The 20,324-nt window shown below is 43.9% G+C and overlaps 1 protein-coding gene across 1 annotated transcript in view; it reads right to left on the reverse strand.

Annotated features, from left to right (window-relative positions):
- itgb5 (integrin, beta 5) overlaps positions 1-20,324 on the reverse strand; it is a 96,778-nt gene that overhangs the window by 55,107 nt on the left and 21,347 nt on the right. Inside the window, exons 6-9 of the mRNA XM_055637708.1 lie at positions 9,503-9,671; positions 8,749-8,910; positions 4,944-5,039; positions 4,759-4,848 (exon numbers count right to left, since the gene is read on the reverse strand). Of these exons, the coding sequence (XP_055493683.1) occupies positions 4,759-4,848; positions 4,944-5,039; positions 8,749-8,910; positions 9,503-9,671 (517 nt within the window). The remainder of the gene's footprint in view (positions 1-4,758; positions 4,849-4,943; positions 5,040-8,748; positions 8,911-9,502; positions 9,672-20,324) is intronic.

The raw sequence follows: 20,324 nt of genomic DNA on the forward strand, positions 1-20,324 counted from the left end.
GTGGAGGATTCAGAGGTCAAGTCCCGAGTCCTTCAGTGGGAAATGTACTCAAACCCATTCATCTCTCTTAAGAGGCTAAAATAAGCAGCGGGCGTGGAGATGTGGCTTCCTGACGGAAGTCACAGTGTCTTTAGCTTCCCCTTGGACCTATGCCACATCGATCAGCTCTCGGCTGCACATGAGAGATTTCACGCAGGGCCTCTCTCACAGGGACAATTGTTTATTTTAACACCACAGCACTAACAGAGCGCAGATGGCAGAGCAAGCTTACTTATTTGTTGACAGTAAAACTATTACAGATACACGCAACCTCACACAGGTTATTGTGGCACTCATGAATGACCTCAAGTATAGATTTTAGAGACACAGTGTGGAAACAGGCCCTTCAGCCCACCGAGTCCGTGCCGACCAGCGATCACCCAGTGCACTAGCACTATCTGACACACTTGGGCCAATTTACAATTCACAGAAGCCAATTAACCAACAAATCTGTATGTTTTCAGAATGTGGGAGGAAACCAGAGCACCCGGGAACATACAATCTCCGTACAGGGCAGTACAGTGGTGCAGCGGTAGAGTTGCTGCCTTACAATGCCAGAGACCCAGGATGCTGTCTATACAGTATTTGCACGTTCTCCCTGATACCGTGTGGGTTTTCTCCAGGTACTCCGGTTTCCTCACACATCTCTCCTGGAACAAAGCACAGAGTGCAAGAGGAACTCAGCAGGTCAGGCAGCATCTTTTTCAGAGGGTGGCGAATCTGTGGAATTCATTGCCACAGACGGCTGTGGAGGCCATCTTTGATTATTTTTAAGGCGGAGATTGATAGATACTTGATTTGTAAGGATGTCAGGCGTTATGGGGAGAAGGCAGGAGAATGGGGTTGAGAGGGAAAGATAGATCAGCCACAGCGGAGTAACTCAATGGGCCGAATGGCCTATTTCTGCTCCTATGACCTATCTGTGGAGAGAATGGACAGACGATATTTCAGGTCGGATCTGAAAAAGAGTGCTGACCCAAAACGTTGTCTGTCCATTCCCTCCACAGACGCTGCCTGACCCACTGAGTTCCTCCAGCACCTTGCATTTTGCTATCTTTTGCCATCACAGTTCACCACACCAACATGGGCTGGCAACAGACTTGAGCAAGGCAAGACCAAGAGCTGCATCACCCAGCCTTGTGCACGCCTCTACTTCCATAGAAGGCTTAGGAAGTTCAGCATGTCCCCAACAACTCTCACCAGATGCGCTGTCGAAAGCATTTTACACGGATGTGTCAGAGCTTGGTTTGGGAACAGCTCCATCCAAGACCGCAGGAAATTGCAGCGGCCCAGACCATCACACAAACCAACCTCCCTTCCATTGACTCCATTTATACCTCACGCTGCCCGCAGCATAATCGCACCCTGGCCACTCTCTCTTCTCCCCTCTCATGCTGGGTAGAGGTACATAAGTGTAAAAACACACACCTCCATATTCAGGGACAGTTTCTTCCCAGCTGTCATCAGGCATCTGAACCATCCCATCACCAACTAGAGAGCAGTCCTACCATCTACCTCATTGAACTTTGAACTTTAATCGGACTTTACCTTGCACTAAACGTTATTCCCTTTATCCTGTATCTGTACACTGTGGACAGCTTGATTGTAATTGTGTAGAGATTTTCTGCTGACAGGACAGCACGCAACAATAATCTTTTCACTGTTCCTTGGTGCAGCGACAATAATAAACCAGACTAGACTAAACGACCAAGCTTCACAAGGGCAGGGAGGGCGTGAAACTTCATCTTCTGCTGCGGAGGATCCTCTACAAGGTGGTCGCCCTCACAGACCACACCTGCTTCAGTGTAATTTGCCGGCTGCTAGCAACAAAGCGGACCCTCTGGCAGTGTACATGAACGGGAATACCTGAAGCAGGTGTGGTCTGGCACGGCGGCAGTCTCAGCTGGTGCAGGTGAGGGGCGGGTGGAAGGAGATCCATCCGGGAGACTCTCCGCGTCATGGGGGAGGGGGAGGGGTCAGTGTGGGAATGGGAAGGAGAATTAAAGTGTCCAGCAACCGGGAGGTCAGGTTGGTTTAAGGCGGGCTAAGCGAAGGTGTTCGGCGAAACGATCGCCCATGTTCTAGTATGGAACATCTCATCGTGGGCGCAGATTTGGTGTAGACGGAGGAATTGGGAGTAGGGGATAGAGTCTTTGCAGGAAGCAGGGTTGGAAGAAGTGTAGTCGAGATAGTTGTGGGAGTCAGTGGGTTTGTAATAGACGGCAGTCAATAGTCTATTTCCAGTCATGGAGACTGTGAGATCAAGAAAGGGGAGGGAGGTGTCGGAGATGGTCCAAGGATCACTGCAGATGCTGGTTTATACCAAAGACAGACACAAAGTACTGGAGTAACTCAGTGGGTCAGCATCTCTGGAGAAAAGCAATAGGTGATGCTTTGGGTCAGAATCCTTCTTCGGACTGAAAGTAGAGGGTGTGTCACACCCATTTGCAGGACTGCGATAAAAAGATGATTGTCTTTTGCTGGGTCAATCATCTTTCACAAACTCCAAGCACCGAGTCTTGGCAGAAAGAACGTCCGTTTCACTCTGGGTCACAGTAGCTCCTGGATCTGTTTATAGAAGTGAGCAGCTTGGCAAGATGGATTTCCATGTATTTAAATCCTTCTCGATGCCATTTCAGTACGTGCCGCACCACCAGACAACACGCCACCTCTGACTGCAGTCACTGGTGCAGCATATGAGGTGCAGCATTCAGTTTTCAAAGTCAGGTCCCACAGCAGAGGTGGCACAGTGGCGCAACGGTAGAGTTGCAGCCTCACAGCGCCGGAGACCCTGGCTCCATCCTGACCACGGGTGCTACGTTCTCCCCATAACCTCATGGGTTTTCTCCGGCTGCTCCGGTTTCCTCCCACATCCCAAAGGCGTGCAGGTTTGTTCGTAAATTGGCTTCTGTAAATTGTCCCTCGTGTGTGTAGGATAGAACTAGTGCGAGCGGAGCTGGCTCGGTCGGTCGAAGGGCCTGTTTCCACCCTGTATCTCTACAGTAAACTAAACTAAAAATAGCGGAGAAATGCTTTGTAAATAATGTTTGAGAGATGGTGTCCGAAACTTTTCACAGACTGAAGATACTTGTAATTATGAGAATAGTTACAAATTTTTCACATTGTCACTGAGAGCCATATTTGTTTTTGTCAGAACAGTGTTAGAATGTAGTAGCAAAGCCATGAATCTCTGATCACGATAAAAGGTCACGGCAAATGGAGATTCTGATGAAGCCCACAGTTAAGTCCTCTCACTTACTACAGAGGCAGAGATAGAAACAGAAACATAGAAAATAGGTGCGGGAGTAGGCAATTCGGGCCTTGGAGCCAGCACCGCCATTCAATATGATCATGGCTGATCATCCAAAATCAGTGCCCCGCTCCTGCTTTCTCCACATATCCCTTAATTCCTTTTGCCCTAAGAGCTAAATCTAAAGGGCCTGTCCCACTGTACGAGCTAATTCAAGAGTTCTCCCGAGTTTCCCCCGATTCGAACTCGGAGAATTACGGTAATAGCCGCTCGTAGGTACTCGGGGCTCTCTCGTGAACATTTTTCAACATGTTGAAAAATCTTCACCAGTCTTCACAAGCTTACCGTGTTTCCCGAGTACCTGCCGTTAGCGTTACGAGCCGCTAAGAGAAGTCCCGAGCTCCGACGTACCCGCTACGTACATTCTACGTGCTTCTATCTCTGCCTCTGTAGTAAGTGAGAGGACTTAACTGTGGGCTTCATCAGAATCTGCATTTGCCGTGACCTTTTATCGTGATCAGAGATTTATTCTACGTGCTTCCATGAGTTCGATTTTTTTTTTAAACTCGGGAGAGCACTTGGGTGAACTCGTACAGTGGGACAAACCCGTAACTCTCTCTTGAATACATCCAGTGAATTGGCCTCCACTGCGTTCTGTGGCAGAGAATTCCACAGATTCACAACTCTCTGGGTGAAAAGGTTTTTCCTCATCTCAGTCCGAAATGGCCTATCCCTTAATCTTAAACTGCGACCCCTGGCTCTGGACTCCACCAACATGGGGAACTTTTTCCCTGCAGAGTCTCATTCACAGATCACAGAGTCTTGTTCAGAACTGGAAGGTCACTTTCAAGTCAGTTACACTAAAGTGGATTAGTGGCACCAATCCGACTTTTGTCATCTGGTGACAAGTGTCAGTTCAGCATCTTTAGGTTAGGAAAATAACATTACATTTATTATTTTCAAACGATATTAAAATAATACCAACTTTCATACAGTCTTTACAAGGGCGAGGAGATTTAGTTGACGATTTATTAATAAAGATGAAATCATACAAATTTTAACTAGAAGAGTCAAAGTAAAAGCAATCCTGTTTGTAGTGTAGGAAGGAACTGCAGATGCTGGTTTACACCGAAGGCAGACACAAAATGCTGTTGGAACTCAGTGGGGCACAACTCATTATTAAGTCATCTCTGGAGAGAAGGAATGGGTGCGTTTCGGATCGAGACAGCCCAGTCTGAAGAAGGGTCTTGACCCGAAATGTCACCCATTCCTTCTATCTAGAGATGCTGCCTGTCCCGCTGAGTTACTCCAGCATTTTGTGTCTATTAACCCTGTTCAAAGATCCACAGAGGTTCACTTGAGAAATGGCAAATCACTGCCTTCACAAAATTCCAGCATTTATCCCGCAGTTCTAACATAATGATTAGCATGGCATGCTACCCAACCGTTAAATATTAAAGTCAACTCACACTGTAGGCATTGACAATCAGCTGGATGATATTCTTCGAATCCTTGTCAAGAATTTCCACGGTTGTTCCAGGAATCAAGCTAGTCAGATTCTTCAGAAATAGAAACGGGTTTAAACATATTGCAACAATGGTTTGTAAGAACATCTTGGGATAGTGAAGCAAAAGGAGCAAGAGATACCCGTTACCTTGTAGAGGATGTAGTGGGACTGAGTCACGGCAAATATCAAATTAATATTGTTCTCAGTCAGCTTCTCTCCCAGAAGTGCCAGTGATGGATAATCCTAGAGCAAAATAAGAGAGTGGTGAGCAATTGTGGGCCCCGTATCTGAGGAAGGATGTGCTGGCATTGGAGAGGGTCCACTGGAGGTTTATAGACAATAGACAATAGGTACAGGAGTAGGCCAATCGGCCCTTCGAGCCAGCACCGCCATTCAATCTGATCATGGCTGATCATCCCCAATCAGCACCCCGTTCCAGCTTTCTCCCCATATCCCCTGACTCCGCTATTTTACGAGAATCATCGCGGGAATGATTGGGTTAACATACGATGAGCGTTTGACGGCACTGTGCCTGTACTCGCTGGAGTTTAGAAGGATGAGGGGCCACCTCATTGAAACTTACTGATTAGTGAAAGGCCTGGATAGAGTGAATGTGGAGAGGATGTTTCCACTAGTGGGAGAGTCGAGGGCCAGAGGTCATGGCCACAAAATAAAAGGACCGTTCCTTTAGAAAAGAGATGAGGAGGAATTTATTTAGTCAGAGGGTGTTGATCTGTAGAATTTATTTCCACACAAGGCTGTGGAGGCCAAGTCAATGGATAGTTTTAAGGCAGAGATGGACAGATTCTTGATTAGTATGGGAGTCAGGGGTTATGAAACGCATTGACTGGGTGGTGGTGGAGGCAGATATGATGGTGGCATTTAAGAGGTGTTTAGATAGGCATATGGATGTCATGGGAAAAGAGGGACATGGATCATGTATTGGCCGATGAGATCAATTTAACGACATCATGTTAGGCACAAACATTGTGGGCCCATTCCTCCACTGTACTGTTCTATGCTCTACGAGATGTCAAAGGATTGGTGACTGCCTGGTTCAAGAAAGGGTGCAAGAACTCCCAGGCTGCATGTTTCATATCGAAGGTGGGGAAACCTTAGCAACAATAATCAGGACCAATAAATGAACATAAGACAAGTTTGATTAGACTTGAAACACTGTCTGCCCATCCCCTCCAGGGTTACTGCCCTGCCTGCCAAGTTCCCCATTTAGGGCAAGATTTCCCTTTATCCTCTCCGGAGTTAATCAATGATTTAATAATTAAAGTATTGATCAATGAACAGAAACTATTTGCGTCTGTATTTTCTCTTTCGGATCGTGTATGCCTGATATTTAACTTGTATGCTGTTCCTTCCATGAGAATAACACAGCTTCTTATTAAGCTGCCTGTTGGTTATATACAATTAGTTTTATGTCTGGTTTATTGTATTCTTCCTTCTCTGTACATGGCCAGTTTTAAAATGCTGCATTGCATCTTTTTCAGTTTAGAGATACAGCGTAGAAACAGGCCCTTCGGCCCACCGGGTCCAGCCCGACCAGCGATCCCCACACATTAACACTATCCTACACCCACTAGGGACAATTTTTACCATTTACCAAGCCAATTAACCTAGACACCTGCACGTCTTTGGAGTGTGGGAGGAAACCGAAGATCTTGGAGAAAACCCACACAGGTCACGGGGAGAACGTACAAACTCTGTACAGACAGCACCCGTAGTCGGGATGGAACCCGGGTCTCCGGTGCTGCATGCGCTGTAAGGCAGCAACTCTACCACTGCGTCACCATGCTGCCCTTTTCCCTTGGTTCACTGTGTCACGATCCCACCTCAAAGTGAACAACAAGATTCAGAAACAGAGTGAAGAGTCCCGACTCGAAAAAGTCACCTATCCATGTTCTCGAGAGTTGTTGCCTGAGCCGCTGAGATACTCCAGCATTTTGTGTATGTCTTCAGAATCAAACACAACCACCCTGATAGTCATTACAATGTCATTACAAATTGGGCTATATCCATGACCATTCAAATATTTCCCAATGAGACTAGAGACCAAATTTTAACATGGCACAATGCCTATACAAACCTACACACCTGGTGGCAAGGCACTGATGCATCTTAGCAATGGAACAATATTCTATAAAGATGGTAGAACTCAGTTGAAAGTAACACCTTCATCTTGGAAGATAGACACAAAATGCCAGAGTAACTCAATGGGACAAGCAGCATGTCTGGGGAGAAGGAATGGGTGAGGTTTTGGGTTGAGACCCATCTTCAGAAAGTTAAGTAGGAGGGCAGCTGAAATGTCACTCATTCCTTCTCTCCAGAGATGCTGCCTGTCCCGCTGAGTTACTCCAGCATTTTGTGTCTATCCTCCGTGCAAACCAGCATCTGCAGTTCCTTCCTACACCGTTAGCTTGGAGCCTTTTATGCCACTTGATCATTTAAGGCCCTGTCCCACTTGGCCATCAGTTGCGCCTCATTTACGCGTCATATATAAAATAGGTCGTCAAATCACGCGTCTGATGCGAGTGACGTCATTAGAATACCCTGCGGACCGCGGCAGGACGTTGACGCAAGGACATAAGGACGTTGTTGCACGGTGACGTAACCATGCTTCACCACGCGATACTTGTGAGACGTCGAGACGCCAGTGTACGACACCAATGCGTTAGCGTGTGTACGCGATATGTCACGCAGGTAGCGCGCGAGGATTTAGTTCCTGTACTAAATCCTGGAGCGCCGCTCGATATCGCGCACCACCGCATATGATTCCACGCCTCACTATTCGCAACGCATGCGCATCCCACGTGTCGATCTAATTTACATATAACGCGTAAATGAGGCGCAAATGACGGCCAAGTGGGACAGGCCCTTTACTCTTCAAAATGCTGAACCTTTCTTTATGTGTCACTTCGTACAAATTACATACACTTTAAACTATAATATATCTGGTTTTTAGGTATCTGGTATTCCCATGCAACTGGCAAATGTTTACATCATTAGCTCACCCCCGTCCCCAAAGAAAATGGAAAAGTTTTAATTAACATCAAAGCAAAATGTCATCGGTTGCAAGTAGCAGATTGTTAATTCAATATCTTACATGTAACTTTACAGATTATACTGGACGATGCCTTTGTGGTGCTGGACAGGAAACAATGCAGGAAGGTTAAAGGACCCCTTCCACGCCATTTAAACATCAGGGCTACAGGGTTACACACTCAACAGCAGTTAAAGTTTAAGGGGAAGGACTTCATTTGGACATGGAGAAAATAAGTCAATTTAAAATTGGTCTGAATTTGTTAATATTCCCACAAAACTTTAGTATCATTCAAATAAAAAGCTCCCGTAAACGTTCAATGCCACTTTAAAATCTTAACAAACTCACGTGATGCACCTCTCGTGCACGGACACAGCTCATTGTAATCTAAACAACACCTCCCATCCTGCAGCACTCATCACCACGGGGAACAAGGCCAGCAACATAATCAAGGACCAGCTGTTATCAGGCAACTGAACCATCCTATCACCAACTAAAGAGCGGACCTGACCTCCCATCTACCTCATTGGTGACCCTTGCACTATCTATAATCAGACTTTACCTTGCACTCAGACTATTCCATTTATCCTGTAACTGTACACTGTGGGCGGCTTGACTGTAATCATGTAAAGTCTTGCCGCTGTTCCTGAAACTGTTCCTGAAACTGGAGGTGTGTGTGTTTTCACACTTGTGTGCCTCTTGCCTGATGGGAGAGGGGAGAAGAGGGAATGTCCGGGGTGAGACTGGTCCTTGATTATGCTGGTAACCTTGCCGAGGCAGCGTGAAGTGTAGCAGGAGTCGAGGGAAGTTATGTAGCAGGTGCAGCAGAGGATATAGAAGCTCCGTGATGCTGAACGGTGACTGTATTGCATTGGGAGGGGGTGAGTGTTGTGGTCTCACCATCTGTGTGGAATACCCGTACTCGTTGAGTTCATCCAGGTGACACTGCCCATCATTGGGCTGAACCAGACCGCCGAGCTTGCCGTCCAATGCAATGTGCGGCACATCGTCTGTGGTGAACACCAGCAGGTGGGAAGCCTCCTTCCGCCAGCCGATCTTCTCCTTTGGAGAAACACATAAAGGTCACACGTGTATGAGGGATTTTTAAATCATGCCTTCCTGTAAATATACGAGGTTCACGATCACTGTAGCAAACTGATATGGTGTTCGGCTGAGGGATGATCTTATAGAGGTGTTCTCATAGTTTTATATTGGTCAAGATAATTTTATAGTTGGCGAGACGGTGGCATGCTGCCTCACAGCGCCAGAGACCCGGGTTTGGTCCAGACCACAGATGCTGTCTGTATGGAGTTTGTACGTTCTCCCCGTGACCGGCAGGGCTTTTTTCCTGGAGCTCCCGGTTTCCTCCCACGCTCCAAAGACGTACATGTTTGAAGGTTAATTGGCTTGGTATAATTGTAAATTGTCCCTGGTGTGTGTAGGATAGTATTAATGTGTGCGGATCGCTGGTCGGCACGGACTCGGTGGGCCGAAGGGCCTGTTTCCGCGCTGTATCTCTAAACTAAACGAAAGGTGCATAAAACCACGAGGGGAATAGAGAGGGTGAATGTACAGAGTCTTTTACCAGGGGAAGGGAATCGAGAAGCAGAGGGCTTAGGTTGGAGGTCACAGGGGAAAGGGCACCGTATCTCACCTTACAGACGACCGCCTGCAGTATCGCATCAAAGCCACCCTCTGGGGCGTCTCGGTTACGCGACACCATTTGCTTCTGAACCTCGGCGTTGAACTTGTCTGACTTTTCCGTCAAGGAGAGCAGGTGCCTGAAGCCGAAGGATGGCACGCATTGTGGAAACAGCTTGTACCTGCAGGGGGAAGTCAGGACATTAACAAAGGACAGACACTCCATTCACTGTCACAACTCACAGAATGGGCGTTTATATTAGAACTGTATCAATGGACGTCAGATTGTCCTGCAGTTCTTCCACAGTCAGTCCGACAGCAGGCTTATCATATTGAAAAGGTACATTCATACTCTCAATATATTTTTTTTTAAAATATTTTATTTTATTAGAAGTACAGCCATATGGCACCAAAGTGCCTAATATATATTTTCATAATACATTTTATGTACAACTTCTTTTCTTTTTTTTTGTTACATTGAAAAAAGAATAGAATAAGAAAAATAAGTTAGATAATAAAGGATAGAAAGATGTGAAATATATAGTGTGTGAAGAAAGAAAACGAGTAAATGAAGAAAGTTGAGAGAGAAAATAGTAAAAAAGAAAAGGAGATCATTATTTATAGTCTTGACCAACCCTCGTCCAGTTCTGAAACAGTTATTTTTTACAATTGTGTTGCACCATATGATTCCAAAAAAACGACGAATGGAGACCAACTCGTTATGAATTGGTCTGATTTATCCATTAGGAGGAATCGCATTTCCTCAAGATGAGCGGTGTCCAACATACTTGCAATCCACATTTTAAGCGTTGGTGTTGATGTACCCTTCCAAAATTTAAGTATTAATTTTTTTGCTATTATTAAACCATAGTTAAGGAATAGATTTTGAGATGTGTTCAATTTATTCCCATCTTCCATTACACCAAATATAATCATTTCAGTATTAGGTTCCATTCTTGTCTTGAATAATTTTGTAAGTATTTCAAAAATATCATTCCAAAATCTATAAAGTTTTATGCAGGAAACTAAGGAGTGTGTTATAGTTGCCTTTTGGGCTAGACATTTATCACAAGTGGCGGATATATTTGGATAAAATTTGTTCAATCTTGTTTTTGAATAATATAATCTATGTACAATTTTAAATTGAATTAGATTATGTCTTACATTAATTGAACATTTGTGAATATATATCAGGTATTTTTCCCATTTAACCTTCGTAATTTTTATCATTAGTTCCCGTTCCCACTCTTCTCTAAGTACCTCTGTCGATGGTAGGTCTATATTTAGAATACTATTATATAAATAGGATATTAATTTTTGTGAGTCAGCTTCAATATTCATTGCTTCTTCCAATAAGTCAGGAGTTACTTTTTGATATCCTTGTATATATTTTTTCACAAAGTCGCAAATCTGAAGATATTTAAAATATTGGTTGTGTTTCAATTAAAAATTTTAATTGTAGTTGTTGGAATGATAGTAGGTTTCCCATTTCGTTCATATCCCCGATCCTTCTAATTCCGAGACTTTCCCATTGGTTATATGTCTTATCAATAAGAGATGGTTTAAATAAAGGGTTATTCGCTATTGGCATTAACAGTGATAGATTTCTTAATTTTAAAGATAATTTTATTTGTTTCATATTCTTATAGAAACATATAAATTAGGTGCAGGAGTAGGCCATTCGGCCCTTCGAGCCTGCACCGCCATTCAATATGATCATGGCTGATCATCCAACTCAGTATCCCGTACCTGCCTTCTCTCCATACCCCCTGATCCCCTTAGCCACAAGGGCCACATCTAACTCCCTCTTAAATATAGCCAATGAAGTGGCCTCAACTACCCTCTGTGGCAGAGAGTTCCAGAGATTCACCACTCTCTGCGTGAAAAAAGTTCTTCTCATCTCGGTTTTAAAGGATTTCCCCTTTATCCTTAAGCTGTGACCCCTTGCCCTGGACTTCCCTAACATCGGGAACAATCTTCCTGCATCTAGCCTGTCCAACCCCTTAAGAATTTTGTAAGTTTCTATAAGATCCCCTCTCAATCTCCTAAATTCTAGAGAGTATAAACCAAGTCTATCCAGTCTTTCTTCATAAGACAGTCCTGACATCCCAGGAATCAGTCTTGTGAACCGTCTCTGCACTCCCTCTATGGCAATATTGTCCTTCCTCAGATTTGGAGACCAAAACTGTACGCAATACTCCAGGTGTGGTCTCACCAAGACCCTGTACAACTGCAGTAGAACCTCTCTGCTCCTATACTCAAATCCTTTTGCAATGAAAGCTAACATACCATTCGCTTTCTTTACTGCCTGCTGCACCTGCATGCCTACCTTCAATGACTGGTGTACCATGACACCCAGGTCTCGCTGCATCTCCCCCTTTCACAATCGGCCACCATTTAGATAATAGTCTGCTTTCCTGTTTTTGCCACCAAAATGGATAACCTCACATTTATCCACATTATACTGCATCTGCCAAACATTTGCCCACTCACCCAGCCTATCCAAGTCACCCTGCAGTCTCCTAGCATCCTCCTCACAGCTAACACTGCCCCCCCAGCTTAGTGTCATCCGCAAACTTGGAGATATTGCCTTCAAGTCCCTCATCCAGATCATTAATATATATTGTAAATAGCTGGGGTCCCAGTACTGAGCCTTGGGGTACCCCACTAGTCACTGCCTGCCATTGTGAAAAGGACCCGTTTACTCCTACTCTTTGCTTCCTGTTTGCCAGCCAGTTCTCTATCCACATCAATACTGAACCCCCAATGCCTTGTGCTTTAAGTTTGTATACTAATTTTTTATGTGGGACCTTGTCGAAAGCCTTCTGGAAGTCCAGATACACCACATCCACTGGTTCTCCCCTATCCACGCTACTACTTACATCCTCGAAAAATTCTATAAGATTCGTCAGACATGATTTACCTTTCGTAAATCCATGCTGACTTTGTCCAATGATTTCACCACTTTCCAAATGTGATGCTATCCCATCTTTAATAACTGACTTTAGCAGTTTCCCCACTACCGATGTTAGGCTAACTGGTCTGTAATTCCCCATTTTCTCTCTCCCTCCATTCTTAAAAAGTGGGGTTACGTTTGCTACCCGCCAATCTTCAGGAACTACTCCAGAATCTAAAGAGTTTTGAAAGATTATTACTAATGCATCCACTATTTCTGGAGCTACTTTCTTAAGTACTCTGGGATGCAGCCTATCTGGCCCTGGGGATTTATCGGCCTTTAATCCATTCAATTTACCCAACACCACTTCCCAGCTAACCTGGATTTCACTCAATTCCTCCAACTCCTTTGACCCGCGGTCCCCTGCTATTTCCGGCAAATTATTTATGTCTTCCTTAGTGAAGACGGAACCAAAGTAGTTATTCAATTGGTCTGCCATATCCTTGTTCCCCATGATCAACTCCCCTGTTTCTGACTGCAAGGGACCTACATTCCAAATCTTATTGTACCATATATAATTGGGTTCTTCTTATATATTGTGTTATTCAGTATTTTTGGGGGAAAGAGGATCGTTCCTATATTACAAGGATGGCAATCCTCCTTCTCCATTTTTATCCATTCTGTCTGTTGGGTAGAACTATCCAACCAATAAATCATATTCTTAAAATGCACTGCCCAGTAATAATACATAAAATTCAAAAGTGAAAGTCCCCCGACCTCTTTTCGTTTACATGTGTTTTTTTGTGATTCTATGTGATCTATAGTCCCAAATATAATTTGTAATGTTAGAGTCTAATTTAAAAAATATATATTTTGGCATATATACCGGTATAGACTGAAATAGGTATAGTAATTGTGGTAGGAAGATCATTTTTATTGCATTTATTCTACCTAATAATGATAAGGGAAGTGTTTTCCAAAATTTAATCAGCGTATTAAGTTTATTTAATAAAGGTATGAAATTAGCGTTGAATAATGCTTTATATTTTCTAGTAATCTGAATACCCAAATATTTAAATTTTTCTGTTGCGATTTTAAAGGGGAACTTCAATAAGTGTCTAGGTTCTTGAGGTTTTAATGTCATGATTTCACTTTTGTTCCAGTTTATTCTAAATCCAGAAAAAGACCCAAATTCCTCTATTAAGTTTAATAAATTTGGTATGCTCGTTTGTGACTTTGTAATATATAAAAGTATGTCGTCTGCATATAATGAGATTTTATTCTTTGAGTCCCTGGTATTATAGCCCTGAATATTCGGATGAATTCTTATACTTTCAGCCAGGGGTTCTATCATAAGGGGTGATAGTGCACATCCCTGCCTATTACCCCTTGATAGTTGAAATTTTTGAGATAACATGTTATTAGTTAAAATTCTTGCCATTGGTTTATCATATAATAATTTTACCCATGTTATAAAATTCTCTCCCATATTATATTTTTGTAGTACTTTATATGTATTGCCACTCTACCTGATCAAATGCTTTCTCTGCATCCAAAGAAATAATTGATATATCTTCTTCCTCTACTTTATGCGAGTACATTAAACGGTTAAACAGGCGTCTCAGATTATTAAATTAGTATATTTTAGGTATAAACCCCGTTTGATCAGGGTTTATCAATTTACTAATATATTTGCTTAATCTTCTTGCTGAAATCTTTGCTAAAATTTTCTGATCTGTATTTAAAAGTGATATAGCTCTGTACGAGCCCGGATCTTCTAAATGTTTATCTTTTTTTGGAATAAGCGTAATAGTTGATTCTGTTAGTGTTTCAGGTAGTTTGTTTTCTTTAAAAGCATGGGAGTATAAATTAAATAAATAAGGGGTCGTTATCTCCTGAATTTTTTTATAAAATTCATTATTAAAACCATCTGGTCATACTCTCAATATTTATGACTGGTGACAAAATTAGGTCGACCAGAATTTAAATGGTTAATGGGGAAAATACAAATACAACTATTTTCCTTATTCCGAAGATAGACACAAAATGCTAGAGGCCTGTCATCGGTGTAAACCAGCATCTGCAGTTCCTTCCTACACATTCCCTTTAAGGGCCAGTCCCACTTAGGCAATTTTTTCGGCGACTTGCCGGCACCCGTCAGTCACAGTAGGTGGCCGAAAATTTTCAACATGTTGAAATTCCAGCGGCAAGCAGAAAAAGCTACGACTCTTTAGGCGACTACTCACGGCCATACAAGCGTCACCCCGTGACATGTTGCAAATTTTCGGACACCTGCTGTGACTATGACGGGTGCCGGCAAGTCGCCAAAAAAAATGGCGTCAGTGGGACAGGCCCTTTATTCTTCTCTATTTAACTTTGGTCTTCACTGAAATAAACTTCACTTGAAATGGATGCCTTTAAAACACAAAGAGAAAATGCTGGAAATAGTTTGTTTCTCTCTACAGAGATCCAGTGGCGTTCTGAGCTATCCCATCAGACAATTCAGAGACGGACGTCACGGCGACGCAGCACCAGAGACCCCGGTTCGATCCCGACTATGGGTGCTGCTGGTATGGAGTTTGTACGTTCTCCCCGTGACCTGTGTGGGTTTCCGACAGGTGCTCTGGTTTCCTCCCACATTCCAATGTGTCGTGCAGGTGTACAGGTTAATTGGCTCCCATAAATTGTCCCTAGTGTGTAGGATAGTGATAGTGTACAGGGTGGTCGCTGGTTGGCGTGGACTTGGTGAGCCGGAGGGCTTGTTTCCGCGCTGTATCTCTAAAGTCTAAAGGAAAGTGGGAAGCTATGGAGGAGGGACTGCTCTATGTCACACTGCCCGGCTCACACTGTGAAGCTGAGATTATCCATGACTTCCATCTCCCACTCAGGCATTCTGGATCCAACCTGCCCAGAAAGCCCAACCATTTTATACAAATGGCATTCTTGGCATTCTTTCTCGTGTTACTTCAGCTATCCAGCATCACAGTGCATTCCTTCTGCTTCACTTTGCATGGCATCTATTTTTAAGCACACAATCTTTCCTTTGTCTCCCTCTTTGAGTATTTTCCCCGACGCATGAGCCTTGCGTCCCTCTCAACACTGCCCCTCACCCTTGCCCACGGTGAAGGCCACGGTGTCCTGGGCAACGCTGGGGCAAGGTGGTTCAGCTAGAGAAGGTCCCACCTTCCTACCCCCGGCAACAACTGGGCCAGTGGCTGCCGACCCAGTGACAGGGCAGGCCATCCTTACCACAGAGCAAGGGTTCCCAACCTGGGGTAAATTTCGTCTACCCACGGGGTAAATTTGTTGATTCTGGTTTTGTACACATTTTTTCTCATTGACTGACTGTGTTTGGTTCTGGTGTTCCGGTATCTGTTCATCATTAGTTGTTCATAACTAATGGCCCTGTCCCACTGTACATTCACCCAAGAGCTCTCCCTAGTTTAAAAAAAATCAAACTCGTGGTAAGTACGTAGAACGTACGTAGCGGGTACGTCGGAGCTCGGGGACTTCACTTAGTGGCTCGTAACGCTAACGGCAGGTACTCGGGAAACGCGGTAAGCTCGGGAAGACTCGTGAAGATTTTTCAACATGTTGAAAAATGTCCACGAGAGCCCCGAGTACCTACGAGCGGCTATTACCGTAAATCTCCGAGTTCGAATTAGGGGAAACTCGGGAGAACTCTTGAATTAGCTCGTACAGTGGGACAGCCCCATTAGTGAAATAACATTGTTAGTTGCTATTAAAGTTGCCAGGGGTAAACAGGACAAAAAAGTTTGGCAAACCTTGCCATAGAGACATATAGCATGGAAACAAGCCCATTGGCTCAACTCCTCCGTGCCGATCACGATGCCTCTTCTACTCTAGTCCCACCTGCCCAAGTTTGGCCCATAACCCTCTACACCTTTCCTATCCACATACCGACCCAAGTGTTTTTTAAATGCTGTTATCGTACCTGCCTCAACTACCTCCTCTGGCAGCATTCCAGACACCTACCACCCTCTCGGTGGAAAAAGCTGCCCCTCAGGTTCCTACCAAATCTTTTCCCTCTCACCTTAAACCTACATCCTCTGGTTGCTGTTTTCTCTACTGTGGGTAAAAGATTCTGTGCATACACACAAGTCAAGTCAAGTCAAGTCAAGTCAAGTCAAGTCAAGTCAAGTCAAGTGAGTTTATTGTCATGTATCCCAGATAGGACAATAAAATTCTTGTTTGCTGCAGCACAACACAGTATTATAAACAAAAATGCAGAATAGTTCAGTTCAATATACACATACAGTAAATAAGCAGATAAAGTGCAATAGGCTGTTACAGTTCAGAGTCTGCTTGTTGGCAAGGTTAATTGTCTGATGGCTGTAGGGAAGGATCAATTCCAAATTCACCTAATCTATTCCAGAACGAGAAGCACAAAGAACGAGGGATGTCAGTTAATACACAAAAGGACATAAAGAGCTGAAGTAACTCAACAGGTTAGCAGCAGCTCTGGAGATCATGGATGGGTGACATCTTCATAGGTTATAGGAGCAGATTTAGGCCATTCGGCCCATCAAATCCTCTCTGCCATTCAATCATGGCTGATCAATCTTCCCCTCAACCCCATGCTCCTGCTTTATCCCCTACGGCATCATTTCCTGGTTCGGGAGCTGCAAGGCGTACGAACGGCACCAACTAGACAGGATAGTGAAGACCGCAAGCAGGATTATTGGTGCTCCACTCCCCTTCCTGCTGGACATATACAGGAAGAGATGTATTAACAGAGCCATCTCCATCATCAAAGACCCTTACCACCCATCGCATGACATTTTCTCCATCCTCCCATCTGGGAAGAGGTACAGGAGCATTAGCTGCAAAACCAGCAGGATGCTCCTCAGCTTCTTCCCACAGGCTATAAGACTGTTAAATGGACTTTGCCCCCTGCCAAGTATCGCACACAAACCCCCACACTGCAGCAGAGCCACTGTTGTGCCGCTGCCGGTCGGAACGGCTGTTGAATGTTTAGTAGAGTGTTAAATTTGTTCATGATACATGTATTTTTTATTTCTATTTATTTTTTCATGCACACTGAATGGACACTGGTTGAGCAACGTTTTTTTGTTTCCTCTGGGTATGCGAATACTCAGGAAATTACAATAAAGATATACAATACAATATCCCCATGACACCCATACTAATAATCTGTTCATCTCCGCATTAAAAATATCCGTTGACGTGGCCTCCACAGCCGTCTGTGGCAATGAATTCCACAGATTCACGCTCTGGATCAAGAAAACATCTTATCAACCATAAGTTACATTTTCAGCAGAGAACTAATAACCAAAAATAGACACAAAGATCTGGAGTAACTCATCAACTGAGTTACTGAGTTCTGAGAGGCAGCATCTCTGGAGAGAAGGAATGGGTGACGTTTCAGGTCAAGACCCTTCTTAAGACCAAATAACTAATAACCAAACATTGCGTGCCCATTTAATGCAGACTTATGGTACAATGGAACTTCCATGCAATAGAATTTTAATGGTTAGAAGGAGAAGAATCAAGAATATATTTTTAAATGTGAATTGCCACAGTAAGGGGACTGAAGTATATTGAACAGAGCATCTCTAAAAGACGTGCTTTCAATTACTGGGTTAGATGACAAGTAATGCCAGAATTCTGGCTAAGCCACACCATCTTGAGTGCATTCAATAAATACTTCAGTTATTTGATTTTAAAATTACACAGAATCAACGCAGAATACACAGAGACAATAAGAAGGGGGAGGAAGGAGAAACCACATGTGAATCCTAAACTAAATGACCCGAAGGAAACATTTTCAATTCAAATAAATGTCTTCTTATTAAAACCACATTGTTCATAAATCTAGCTCCTTTAACAATTTTCTTCTGGAAAAAAACCCCAGTTGCTTGATAAGCCGAGAGTCTCTGAAGTGATGGCTACTGGCTACGTCAGCAATCCCAAATATTAGTGGCTATATTCAAATGTCTTCACCACATGTCTATATTTAGTGTGTTATTAATGAGCCATGGTCATTTAGTTTGAAGAGCAGAATTAGGCCATTTGGCTCATCATGTCTACTCTGCCATTCAACCATAGCTGATCTAACTCTCCCCCTCAACCCCATTCTCCTGCCCTCTCCTCATAACCCCCGACACCTGTACTAATCAAGTATCGATCTATCTCTGCCTTAAAAATATCCATTGACAGCCGTCTGTGACAATGAATTCCATGGATTCACCACCCTCTTGAGTGGAGATATTCCTCCTCATCTCCTTCAACTTGCACCTCCTCCAACCTCATCTACTGTATCCCCTGTTCGAAGTGTAGACTCGTATATATCGCCGAGACCAAGCGCAGATTAGGTCATCGTTTCACCTTCACTCAGTCTGCCTGGGCTCACATGATCTCCCAGTATCTAAACACTTTAACTACGCCTTCCATTCCCACACAGACCTTTCTGTCCTGGGCCTCCTCCACTGTCAGAGTGAGGCCAAATGAAAATTGGATGGACAGCACCTCATATTTTGATTGGGCAGCTTATACCCAGCTGTATGAATATTGATTTCTCTAACTTCAAGTAACCCTTGCCTTCCCTCTCTCTCTCTCTCTGTCCCTTCCCTAGTTCTCCGACTAGTTTCACTGTCCTCCTGATTAATTATACAGTTTGTATGCCTCGTTGTCACCTTCCCTTCAGCCAACAATGAACCATCCGACATTTCCTTGCTTGGATCTGTCAATTCAGAAAACATTGCTTGTCTCTCTTGTAACTAACCAGGACAGAGATGGAAGCAAAAAGGATTATGGATTTGGAGCAACTTAATATTACAGTGCCGACAGTAAAAGAAAATTGGGAAAAGTAAGATAAAAAAAAAAGTTCGTGAGATTATTGCCATGTGTCCCTGTATAGGACAATGAAATTCTTGCTTTGCTTAAGCACACAGAAAATAGTAGGCATTTACTACAAAACTGATAAATGTGTCCAAATACCATGATATAAATATATACACACATGAATAAATAAACTGGTAAAGTGCAAATAACAGAAAGTGGTTATTAATAATCAGAGTTTTGTCCGAGCCAGGTTTAATAGCCTGGTGGCTGTGGGGAAGTATCTATTCCTGAACCTGGTTGTTGCAGTCTTCAGGCTCCTGTACCTTCTACCTGAAGGTAGCAGGGAGATAAGTGTGTGGCCAGGATGGTGTGGGTCTTTGATGATACTGCCAGCCTTTTTGAGGCAGCGACTGCGATAAATCCCCTCGATGGAAGGAAGGTCAGAGCCGATGATGGACTGGTCAGTGTTTACTACTTTTTGTAGTCTTTTCCTCTCCAGGGCGCTCAAATTGCCGAACCAAGCCACGATGCAACCGGTCAGCATGCTCTCGACTGTGCACCTGTAGAAGTTAGAGAGAGTCTTCCTTGACAAACCGACTCTCCGTAATCTTCTCAGGAAGTAGAGGCGCTGATGAGATTTTTTGATAATTGCATTAGTGTTCTCGGACCAGGAAAGATCTTCAGAGATGTGCACGCCCAGGAATTTGAACCATCGACCCGTTAATATAAATGGATATAAACAGCACAAAGTGATAATAGAGAGAAAACTACTATCAGATATTTATCACAGAACATAGAAAAGCAAATCTCAGGCACAAGGCACAGTATACTTTTTCATTGCAAGGCACAGGATTCAAACAGGCCCTTTGCCCACAGGCGCTGGCCATTGATCACTTTCACACTGGTTCTATATTTTCACTTTCTCATCCACTCCCTGCACACCAGGGGCAAGTTACATAGGGCCAATTGATCTACAAACCCGCACGACTTTGGGCTGTGGCAGGAAACCAGAGCACCTGGAGGAAACCCACGAGGTCACAGGGAGAACATGCAACTTCCACACAGACAGCACCCGAGAGCAGGTTCGAACCGGGTCTCTGGCGCTGTGAGCCAC

Source organism: Leucoraja erinacea, chromosome 7 (genome assembly GCF_028641065.1).
Source record: "Leucoraja erinacea ecotype New England chromosome 7, Leri_hhj_1, whole genome shotgun sequence".
Classification (NCBI taxonomy): Eukaryota; Metazoa; Chordata; class Chondrichthyes; order Rajiformes; family Rajidae; genus Leucoraja; species Leucoraja erinaceus.